General features: G+C 59.2%; 1 protein-coding gene and 1 long non-coding RNA gene across 2 annotated transcripts in view; one reads left to right on the plus strand and one right to left on the minus strand.

Annotated features, from left to right (window-relative positions):
* The window catches only part of HMCN2 (hemicentin 2), a gene marked incomplete at its 5' end in the record, with an annotated part of 149,849 nt that overhangs the window by 66,036 nt on the left and 72,337 nt on the right, over positions 1-11,476 (plus strand). Inside the window, 3 exons of the mRNA XM_040481195.1 lie at positions 7,038-7,090; positions 9,237-9,382; positions 11,092-11,404. Of these exons, the coding sequence (XP_040337129.1) occupies positions 7,038-7,090; positions 9,237-9,382; positions 11,092-11,404 (512 nt within the window). The remainder of the gene's footprint in view (positions 1-7,037; positions 7,091-9,236; positions 9,383-11,091; positions 11,405-11,476) is intronic.
* LOC121035110 (uncharacterized) lies at positions 2,661-3,650 on the minus strand. Its single transcript, XR_005792753.1, has 2 exons — positions 3,214-3,650; positions 2,661-2,775 (listed from the first exon to the last, which is right to left on the minus strand). It is a non-coding gene; the product is annotated as an uncharacterized LOC121035110 (long non-coding RNA).

The raw sequence follows: 11,476 nt of genomic DNA on the forward strand, positions 1-11,476 counted from the left end.
GCTTGTGGTCACCCAGCTAGGAAAGAGCCACCCCCCCCAGTTGGACGGCGCCCCAACGTTGTCACGTGCAACGTCCCCGTCTGCTCCTCAGACCAGATGTCTGGTGGCCGGGCTCTCTGACTCAGCTTCTCTCCCACCATCAGGGATGCCGGGATTGGGCACAGAGGGAGGCCGTACCCCCCCCACCCCCACCCCAGGCAGGGCTGTGGGAGACGGTGGTTCCAGACAAGAAGGGTCTCGAGACTCCCGGGGCTCTTGACTTTTGAGCCCAGGGCGGGGGAGGCTCCGGCCAGTGACATCAGTCCTGGCAAGGTCTTTGAGAAGTTCCAGACCCAGAAGGTCTCACCGCTCCCCCCCCCCCACCCCCCTAACACCCACACGTGTGTCTGTGCATCTCAGAACATCTGTTGGGTGAGCCCTTCCAAACCGTGGAGCCCACACCCCTGAAGGCGGCCGGGGTCCCGGGCCTGGGCAGGGTCTGCAGTGCCCCCACCCCCACGCCCTGTCGGTGTCCCCGCAGCTGCGTGTGTCCTGGGAACCGGGGGTGGGAGGCCGGGGGAGCCTACCGCTCTCCCCACAAAGCCTGGTGTGAACTCCTCCAGTGCGGAGGCGACGGCCGGCCGGGTGCTCGTTTCTTTATGGCTCGTTACGGAGACGAGGAAACACACAGCGCTCACTTGTTCGCCCCTCCTTGTCGTGATGTGTTAATAGATCAACCGGGAGCCATAAATTGTGGGAGCTGCTTGTGCAATCCGGAGTCCTGTTCTGTTCCCCTCCACTTCTTCCTGGCGTTCTCCAGAGATTTACGAGATTCTGGGAGTTTATCTCAGTTAGGAGTTTCCCCCCCCCCCCCCCCCCCCCCCCCCCCCCCGGGCAAGGAGCTTAGACCCTGGAGTTCGTTCCACCTGGCGGGGATCATCCCATCTGGCTGGGGATCCCAGCTGCTGTCGTGTTGGCCGTGTGGCCTCAGGTGGCTGCCGGCTCCTCCCGGCCTGTTTTTCACCTGTACGGCGGATGTTGGTTAAATAGTGCTCACTACTTAGTGCGATGCAGCGAGAGATGCGCAGTGTTTAGCGGATGATTAGGTGCCGGAAAATCGCTCCCTCTCACACCGTTTTATTGCCGCTGCCACTTGCACACTAAGGCGTCATTTCTAGCTTCTTTTTAAAAAAATGTATTTACTTATTTATTTTGAGAGAGCGAGAGCACGGGCAGGGGAGGGGAAGAGAGAAAGAAAGGGTGAATCCCCAGCAGGCTCCACGCGCAGCGAGGAGCCGGACGCGGGGCTTGATCCCGCGAACGGGGAGATCATGACCTGGGCCAAAATCGCGATGCAGATGCTTAACCGGCTGAGCCACCCGGGCGCCCCGCATTCTCACCCACTGTTTAAAATATATAAGCTTTATCGAGATACGATTCACACGCAGGACGGCTCGGGTTTGGGGATATTCGGGAGGGTGCAGCCATACCACAGCCACGTCCAGGACATTGCCATCACCCTGCCCCTAAACCCCACACACTCCTTGGCAGCTGCCTCTGCTCCTGCCCTTTCCCCCCTCCGGCCCATGTCAACCCCTCATCTGCTTTGTGTTTTGGGACTTAACCTATTCTGGACGTTTCGTAGAAGTGGGATCGTGTGATATGTGGCTTTGGGGGTCTGGTTCCTTGCACTCGACACGTTTTTGAGGCCCATCCATGTTGCAGCACGGAGCAGGGCTTCGTTCTCTTTTGCGGCTGAATGATGCTCTTTTGTGTGGAAAGACCGCCTTCTGTCTGTCCATCCGCCTGTTGATGGACGTTTCTGTTGTCGCCGTGCCGGCCAGGGGGAGTGACCTCGGGAAGTGTGATTGCATTGGAGCTGCATCCGCAGGCTCTTTGGGTCCCCCTGGCTCTTTGGGCCTCCCTGCGGCTCCCACAACCTCCCCCGCACAGAACTGAGCTTTGCTCACAGACGCACAGCTGCCCTTAGTCATACGACCATCCGGCCAGAAAATGGAGATTTAAAAACCCCCTGGAAACAGGCACCAAGCGAGCCGAGCGTGGCAGTGCTGGGCGGGGAGGGAGCTGCTGTCTGTTCGCTCCTTCTCCCCCCCCCTCCCCTCTTCCTTCTCCCAGGGAGTCCCAAGGCTCAGCTGCCATCCGGGCGGCCATTCTGGAGGCTTGTGGACTAACGTGTTTCAGTGAGTCACAGGTGTTCATCCCGAGCCGCCTCTGCCCTCTCTGGGTCGGCTGAGCCTTGCAAACTGCCTGCAGCGGCCCCTTCCTCGGTTCTCAAGGATGAAAAGCCAGCATTTGCTCTGTGGTTGCCCTGGGCCCGTCTTTCCTGACCCTGGGTGACGCGGGCCAGGGGCTCTCGGCCTTGGCTGTGGTTAGGGTCGCCAGCAGAGCTCCAGTGCCGGCGTTTCCTCAAAGTTCCCTGGTAGCTCCATGGGGGGGGGGGTCCCCACGATGTGGGTGAGTCTCAGAGGCCCCCTCCATTTCTCTGTGGTCAGGGTGGCCCCTCTGGAGGTGGCTGCATGGAGCGTCACCGTAGCCAGTGTACTGAGGAGGAGACACAGAACATGGGGTGTGGAAAACTGGGATCCTGACCTTCTGACTCCCAGGGCTGGGTCCTGACACACACACACACACACACACACACACACACACACAGACCAGTCTACAAACGTAGACTCATTTACATCAGGCTTCTGGGCCAACATTAGGCAGGCCGCTGCTCTCTCTGCGGGGTCTAGAGAATATTCTGGGCTCCTCTGTTCTCTGAGTCAGTACATCCTAACAGAAAGAAAACGGTACAAGCTCGAGTGGCACTAAACTCTAAATCACTCCCCTGTGTCCACAACCCCGTCCAAGTTGTTCATGTAGGTGCTTTCCTAGAATTAAACTTAGTGCACCTTCTGTTATGCCTTTATCATTGACATTTCCCACCCCCCCCCCATTTACCCATTTTCTTGATTCATCCTGGCCCTTATCACTTGCTTTTCGTTTAAAGGGCAAAAGAACATTCCAGGGCGCTCAGCTCTCATGGTTGCTAAGCTGTTCCTCTGTTTGGGGCCATAGGCTCCATTGCCAGCTTTCAGCGGTAATAAATGGGCTGTTGGGACATCATCCCACCAACGCTTCTCTTTATCTTCTGGGTCATTTCCTTGGGGTATAGTCCCCAAAGCAAACAACCGAGTCCTGGGGTGGGAATGGTCATCGGGTGCTTCTTACCCTGTGAGGCCTGCTGTTTGTGAAAAGACCATCCGGCTCGTGATTCAGAACCGCAGTCGGCAGGGTTCGCGAGCCATGTCGCGTGCCCAGCCCCATGCCGCAGCAGCGGCAGAGAGAAAAGGCTCTCGGAGAGAGACGGGGCTCTGGCCGTGCGTGACATCACGCGGCAAGAGACCTGGGATCCCATCCCAGCCTTGTCCCCACCTCGTTGAGTGAACGTGAGCGAGACCCTTCCCCGCTCTGGGCCTCAGTCTTCCCGTCTGAGAAATGAAAGGGCTGGGCGGAGAGCTCACGGCAGACGATGGTGGCCAGACGGCTCCTAGTGGCTCTGGTCCCATGATTCAGCCCCAGGATGCTGGGGCGAGGCCGTGTTGCCGAGCAACAGTGTTTGTTTGTGGTTCTGATGTGTAGCTGGGACAGCTGTGAGTGCTCTTGGCTCGGGCTCCAGCTTTCCAGCTCCGGGGGCAGCGGGCCAGGGTCCCCCACTGGGCCGATCCAGACGCATCTGGGGGAGGAGGGGGGCAAGCCGGCGGCGGGGAGGGGACAGTGAGTGGATGGAGCATCCCCGGGATGCTGCGGGACGGTTGGCGCGCCCACCCCCCTCTCTGGGCCCACTTGGCCCCGAGTGGAGAAGCGGGCTGCCAGCGGGGTTCTGGTGCTCCTGGAGAAAAGCTGCCTCCTCACCAGAAGCCGGTGGCGTGGTGGCGACGCCCCGGTGCCCTCCTGTGGGGTCTTTACCTTGGTGGATCCTCACCGTTTGTGCCGCTCCCTGGCCTGGCAAGGGGTCTTATTAGCTTATGGCCAGCAGCTCTCATTCTGGAGAACAGTCAGGGGAAGTAAGTTTCAGGACTGAACATTCTAGAGCACCGTGGCGGCTGGCAGCGCAGGTGCAGCATCCAAAGTCAAGTCCGCGTTCCGCCCGAAACGGGGGCAGCAGGATGGGCACCACGGGACCCGGCCAGAGGGGCTGAGTGTAGACAAGCCACCCGGACTCTAAGCAGCCTGGAGATGAGAGTATTTTCTCTGCCCCTGCGGCAGCCGGCACACCCTGAACCCCGCGGCTCTTTGTCAAATGAATGAATGAATGAATGAATGAGTGAGCGAGCAGCTGGCTGAGCTGGGCTCCATGCAACTCAGAGCAGAGCAAGGGTCAGGGAGGGCTTCCTGGAGGGGCTGGAGCGTGTGCTGCCTTGAAGGGGGTCTGGAGGGCAGGAGGGTGTGCCCTTGAGACCAGGTTGGGGGGACACAGTGTGAGCAGAGGTGGGAAAGGGCGCGCACCCGTGTGTGTGTGTGTGTGTGTGTATGTGTGTGTGTGTGTGTGTGTGTGTGTGTGTGTGTGTGTACATCTGGGATTTGCCATCACATTTTTATCGAGCACCTACTGTGGGCCAGGGGCTGTGTTAAGGGCTGGGGACAGGGCAGGAACCCGGCCCCTCCCCTTCTAGAAGCGTCGACCTTGACAGGTGATCACAGGTGTGATGGCTGCCGTAATGGCTCCAGGATCGGGTCACCGGAGGCAGGGCATCTCCCGGGGCGGGAGGGGAGGCTTCCCTGAGCCACAGAGAGCGAGGGGGAGCTGGAGAGGTCAGCTGAGTGAGGCTGCAGCCAAGGTGCCTGCTGGGAATGAGGCTGGTGGTGTAGCCCAGGTACCCGCTTGATTCGGAGCACTTTCTGTCGGGTGCCCTTTGGTCTCTCTGTGCAGGTAGGTGCCCCCTTGAGCTCTGAGAACCGGAGGGACCCGGCAGGGTAGGTGGGCCCCTCTCAGATCCGACCCCCCATCTCCGTGCCTGTGTGAACCTCGCAGCTGCAGCCATCTGTGAAGGCTCGAGCTGGATGCGTGTCATAAACAGGAAATTCCCCGGGCGCCTGGGTGGCTCAGTCGGTTAAGCGTCCGACTTCGGCTCAGGTCACGATCTCGCGGTCTGTGAGTTCGAGCCCCGCGTCGAGCTCTGGGCTGACAGCTCAGAGCCCGGAGCCTGTTTCGGATTCTGTGTCTCCCTCTCTCTCTGACCCTCCCCCGTTCATGCTCTGTCTCTCTCTGTCTCAAAAATACATAAACGTTAAAAAAAAATTAAAGAAACAAAACAGGAAATTCCCTGGTTCTCATCTCAGTGCCTCGGGCAGCCGTCTGGCTGTTCCAGCCACGGCCACACTGGAGGGGCCGCCACTGATCACGCCACGTGCACGCAGCGACAGTGTTCGCCCCGCCTCCTCCCACCTCTTCCCGGCCCCCACCCCCAGGCTGCAGCCCCCAGACCTGCAGAGCGCCTGAGGAAGGGGAGAGAGAGCTGGGTCCCAAGCCAGTGTGGTGGAGAGGGCTGCGGCAGGGAGGGGAAAGGACAGGCAGCCGTGGGAGTTCACGGGCTGCACCTACCAGACTTGGGGCATCGAGGCAGGAGGCCTTCCTGGAGGAGGTGATGTCTAAGTACTGAAGGTTGAGCAGGTATAACCTGGGTGAACAGGAGGTGGAGGGGTGCCCCAGGTAGGAAGAGCGGCAAGGGCAAAAGGATGACAGTGAGACGAAGCCGGTCCTTCGAGGAGGAACGGTGGTCCGTCAGGGGTTGGGGCGGGGGACTGGTCCGTGTAGACCCACACAGGCCAGGAGGCTATGCTTGGATTTTGCAGGGCAACCGCAGAGGGCTTGAGGGAAAGCAGTGATATGGCCATCCTGTCAGTGACAGCAGACACAGGCTCCACGGGGCAGGTAATGGGGTCCTTTGGCCTCTGCTAGGCCTCAGCTTGTCCATCTGTAAAATGGATTCTCCCTTCATTCCGTTCTTCCTTTGTGGTAAACTACCAGCGTTCCCTTTCTGAGAAATGACCTGGGGCCGGTCATAGGAAAGACAAGATGCCTACTTTCATCGGGGGGAGTTTTCCCCTTCTGGAAATTTCTTTCATTATGATGATTACTAATTATTTGAAGCTTATTCATTTTGAGACAGAGAATGGGTGCACGCAAGTGGGGGAGGAGCAGAGGGAGAGAAAGAGAGAGCATCCCAAGCAGGCTCCAAGCTGTCAGCGCAGAGCCCGACGCGGGGCTCGAACTCACGAACCCCAAGATCGTGCCCTGAGCCGAAATCGAGAGTCGGACGCTTCCTTGACTGAGCCACCCAGGCGGCCCTTATTATTTTTCTCCCAGAAGCTCCCAGTTCCTATCCTTTAAAGGTCTTGTTGAGGGAGAGAGAGCGAGCGAGGCGTTCTATGGTCTCTGAAGTTTTCAAAACCAGAAGCCAGCTTCTGAATAAAAGAATCCAGAGCTGCCTCTTCAAATGGGAAGCAATTGGGGTTCAGAGACATTGACTGCCTGCCTCAGGTTGCACAGCACGTCTGTAGCAGAAGCAGATGTTGGATCCCGATCTCCGGTTCCCAGCCCGCACCTCTTGCCGCTGACCCACACCGTCCCCATGTTCTCCGCTGAGGTTCGCAGTGAGGTCCTGGGAGGGAGGGAACCTTGTAGATGGAGTATATATATATATATATATATGTTCCAGCCTCAAACTGATCTGGCCCTTGGTTGGTGGATGTCAATATCATTTAATTAAAAAGTATATAAAAACCTGTGGATGAGAAAAGTCAGGGAAGCGATGCCACACGGGGGAGACGTGTACCCGTCGCTGGGACGAATCAGGATCTGCGCGGTGTTTTTCCTCCTCTTTGAGAGATCAAGTGACCAGCTCAGGGCAGCCCTGCTGATCGGAGACTCGCAAGGAGAGCCCGGACACTAGCGGGCGTGCTAACAGCAGGGCTGTTTACTGAGCACTTACTACGTCCCAGGCACGGCGTGCGCCGTGTCACTTCATGCTTGCCACCTCCTGTGACTCCAGATGAGGACCCCGAGTCCCCTGGAGGTGGAGTCCTTGGCCCACGGTGGCAGACGGTAGTTCACGTGGGGCCACTCAAAGCCCTGCTCCCGTCTGCTCTTTCGTGATGCTTCTCAGGGTGGGGACACTTCCTCGTGTCCCTGGGCAGTGTGCCCAAGGGCTGGTCCCCTGACCTGTGTCAGAGCCACCTAGGACCTTGGTAAAACCCCAGTTCCTGCCCCCCGCCATCAGAGCCCCAGGTGGGGCTGGGAATCTGCGTGTTTCACACGAAGCCTGGAGATTCTGATGAGAAGCCCTGCCCTGCAAGGTGTGAGTGAGGCGTCTGTGCCCAGGACGGCTGATGGTGTGTGAGCCCTGGCCCAGGACTCCTCGTCCTGTTCAGGCAGTACCCATAGAGCAGTGTGCAGAAAGGTCTGGCAGTGGAAGGAAAGAAGGAAGGGAGGAAGGAGGGAGGGAAGAAGGGAGGGAGGAAGGAAGGAAGGAAAGAAAGGGAGGGAGGGAGGAGAGGAGAGGACAGAAAAAGAAAGAATATCTAAATATTTAAATGTCCTCCGCAGGGGAACAGATTCATGAATTGTGGTACGGTCACACGAGGGAATATTGTGCAGTGGTGAAAAATGAATGAATTAGATCTACGCACATACACGTGAAGCCATCTATATGAATGTTTTTATTTTATTTATTTTGTAAAAGTGTATTTGTTTTTTTTTTTAAAGTTTTTTTTTTAACGTTTATTTATTATTTTTGGGACAGAGAGAGACAGAGCATGAACGGGGGAGGGGCAGAGAGAGAGGGAGACACAGAATCGGAAACAGGCTCCAGGCTCCGAGCCATCAGCCCAGAGCCCGACGCGGGGCTCGAACTCACGGACCGCGAGATCGTGACCTGGCTGAAGTCGGACGAAAATGTATTTGTTTTTGAGAGAGAAACAGAACGAGGTGGGGAGGGGCTGAGAGAGAGGGGGAGAGAGACTCCCAAGCAGGCTCCGCCCTGTCAGCACGGAGCCCGGAGCCCGATGAGGGGCTCAAAGTCAGGAACTGTGAGATCATGACCGGAGCCGAGACCGAGAGTCGGACACTAGCTGACTGAGCCCCCCAGGCGCCCCCGTATGATATTGTCTCCAGTTTCCAGAACGAGACAAGTGAGGCACAGAGAGGTTAAATGACCAGGCCAACCTCACACAGCAAGCATGTGGCCCAACAGGGTTGGATCCCAGTGGTCCAGCCCGGTGCCGGGGCTCTAAGGCCATCACCCGGTGTCACTAACTGTCCTCAGAGAGCTTGGCACCAAGTGCCTGCTGGATGCTTCGGAGGAGAGGGTACTGGGCAGGGGGATTATTACCCCATCTTACAGATGGGAAGACAGAGGCCCAGCAGGGCAAAAGTAGTAGCCCGAGGTCGCACAGGCAGCCCACTGCCAGCAGTGAGGACCCGTCTGAGAAGCACATGCCCAGCACTTTGCTTGCAGCTGCCTGGGAGATGGGGACCGTTGTCACTTCCATTTTGCAGAGGAGGAAACCGACACTCAGCAGAAAGGGGAGTGGGGACCCCAGCACTGTTGGACTCCAGAGCCCAGCTGTTACACTAGGAGCACAGGCTGGCGGCTGGCTGGCCTTTGGGGTCCCCCACCCCCGGGCTGGCCGCTTGCATTTGGGGCCAGCTGGGGCCAGTGGCCGCAGCTGCCCTCCTCGATTTATGGGGACAGGGGCTTCACGGAGCCAGCACATATGGGCCGGTGACATCATGTCTGCTGGGGCCCCTTGGGGTCCGGCCCAGCTGCAGGAGCCTGGCTGGGGGTCCCAGATCCCTCTGGGAGGGGGGCCAGGTGGCTTTAGCAAGGTGGGCCAGATTGGGGGCGGCAATGATCAGGGGCCTGCACAGCTTCCTCCCGAGGGCCCGGCGCAGGGCTGGACGACAGAATACCAAAAGGCACTAGATTCGGAGTCTGGCCGGCCCTGGCACTTAGCCTCAGAGGGCCTCTGGGCTGGCAGCTTCTCCTCGGAAGCCGTGGGGAGGGTGTATGACCGGCCGCGTCCCCCGCCTTGGGGCAGGGCGTGCAGAAGAGAGGGAGTTAATTGGTGACCATGCGCCTGGCCCCGGGCTGAGCCCACATGGAATCTGGCCATCTGCTGGGGGAGGCGGGTGCTCCAGTGGAGTCCTGAGGTCTTTCCGGCGGGGCTGGGATTGGTTGGGGTCTCACCAGTGCCCCTCACTCCTGCAGGCATCGCCTCCTGCCGTCAGGCTCCCTGCGTGTGGCCCAGGCCCAGGTCGCTGACAGTGGCCTCTACAGATGCACAGCCAGCAACCCTGCTGGGTCCGCTTCTCAGCACTACATGCTCCGGGTGCAAGGTAGGGCCCGGGCTGCCGGCCGGGGTCTCGCCCACGGCCCCTCCCTTCCGTCCATCTTTCTTAGGCCTTTTCAGTGTCCTTCCCTGTTTGCAGGCCAGGCCCTGTCGCCTCCTCATGGGGCCCTCCGGTGCTTCCTCCCCTCCCCTCTGGGTCCTCCAGCCCTGTATCTCCTCAGTCCCTTTCTCCCTTCCCCTGTACCCTCGGATGGGGCCCCCTGAGAACAGAGGGCAGGGCCCAGGGTGGGCCTAGGGTGGTAAGGGTCAGAGGGGAACCCTTGAAGGGGTTCTGGTTCCCGACTCGGCTGGGGCCCCAGGGGTGGACATTCCCCTGGATGTCTCAGCCCCGTCCACAGAGGCCAGCCGTGTTGTCGCTCCCCCAGAGAGGCAGGGGGCTTGTTAGCTTCAAAAGCCCCAGGGGATTACCAACGCTAGGGGCCAACCGACTGTGGCCCGCGGGCCGTGTCTGACCCATTTCCTGTTTTCACGTGGCCCACCGGTGAAGAACGGTATCCGCTTTTTTAAACGATTGGGGAAAAAACCCAAACAACATTTTTTGTGATGCGTGAAAATTACAGGAGATTCCGATTTCAGTGTCCGCAAAACCAGCCTTCTTTGAACCTGAGACTCGTGTCCATGTGGTCTCTGGCTTCTCTCAAGCCACAGGGGCGAGTTGAGTAGTTGAGAGAGAGGCCATCTGGCCCGCAAAGCCTGAAATATTTACTCTCTTGGCCTTTATGGAAAAAGAGACCCCGATCTAAGCTAGCAGCCCATCTTACAGGTGGATAGGCTGAGGCTCAGAGAGGGAAGGGGGGAAAGGTTTGCTGTGGGTTTGCGTGAGCGTATGAGGGATACGGCAGTGGCAGGGCGCGGGGGGAGGGAGGGGGCTGGGTGGTGTGAGCAAGGCCCCAGAGTTAGGAGGACTGGATGTGAGTCCTGACTCTGCTACCACTGACCGGCTGTGTGACCTTGGCCAGCCGCTTGGCCCCTCTGAGCCTTGGCTTCCTCCTCCGTAAACCGGGGGCCACAGTCACGCCCATCCCATAGCTGTCAGAAGGGGGAGCGTCACAGTGGAACCTGCTGTTGTTTTCAGCAGGTGTGAGGGGCGGGCAAGGCACTGGCACCCTCGTGCTCCTGGACACCGAGGTCCTGGGGTGGCCCAGGGGAGCGGCCTGGATTCCCGCTCAGACAGACTCAGGGCTGGGGCTGGCTCCGGTTCCTCTCAGCTGAGGGACTGGGTGACTCTGGTCAATCGCCTGACCCTTCTGAGCCTCAGCTTCTTCATCTGCGAAATGGGCTTGGTATCACCAGCCCGGAGGAAGGACCGGAGTGGGACAGAGGAGATGTAAACGTGGAAGGAATGATGGCCCCCATCTCCCCCCAGCCCAGGGAAGGGAGGGAGCAGGAGTAGGGGGATGGCGGGGAGAGCGGGTGAGGAGAAAGAAGCTGGGAGAAAGGAGGAGAAAGAAGCGATTCTGCGATGAGAGCACGTGCGTTCAGACGAAAGGCGGATTCGATTCACTTTGGGGGGGGACCACCTGGGGCGTCCTGCTGCCCTTCCCTGACAAAAGGAGGAATGGTCACCCTTAGGCTGCGCCCTACAGTGATCCCTGCTGCTTGGTGATCCCCGGAAGTAAGGGCAGGTGGGTCTGGGCTCTGCGCCCCCCGACCTGGGGCCCCAGTGACTGGATCCCCCTCCCCGGGGCTCTTCAGTGCCCCCTCAGGTGCAGCCGGGCCCGCGGGTCCTGAAGGTGCTGGCAGGAGAGATTCTGGACCTGAACTGCGTGGCCGAGGGCAGCCCGGAGCCCCGGCTGAACTGGTCCAAGGACGGGGTGGCCCTGCGGGGCGGGAGCCCCGAGGGTTCCGTCCACTTCTCGGCCATCCAGGCCTCTGACGCGGGGCTGTACCGCTGCGAGGCCTCCAACAGCGCCGGCGTGGATGCCTGGGAGCTGGAGCTCAGGGTGCTGGGTGAGTCTCCCCTGAACCCCCCAACTCACCGCTCTGCACCCCCCCCACCCCCAACAGTAGCCTGGGCTTCTGAGAGTCTTTTTTATTTTAAAAAAAAATTTTTTTTTTTTCAACGTTTATTTATTTTTGG

This window comes from Herpailurus yagouaroundi, unplaced genomic scaffold, assembly GCF_014898765.1.
Source record: "Herpailurus yagouaroundi ecotype Mexico unplaced genomic scaffold, PumYag 160, whole genome shotgun sequence".
Classification (NCBI taxonomy): domain Eukaryota; kingdom Metazoa; phylum Chordata; class Mammalia; order Carnivora; family Felidae; genus Herpailurus; species Herpailurus yagouaroundi.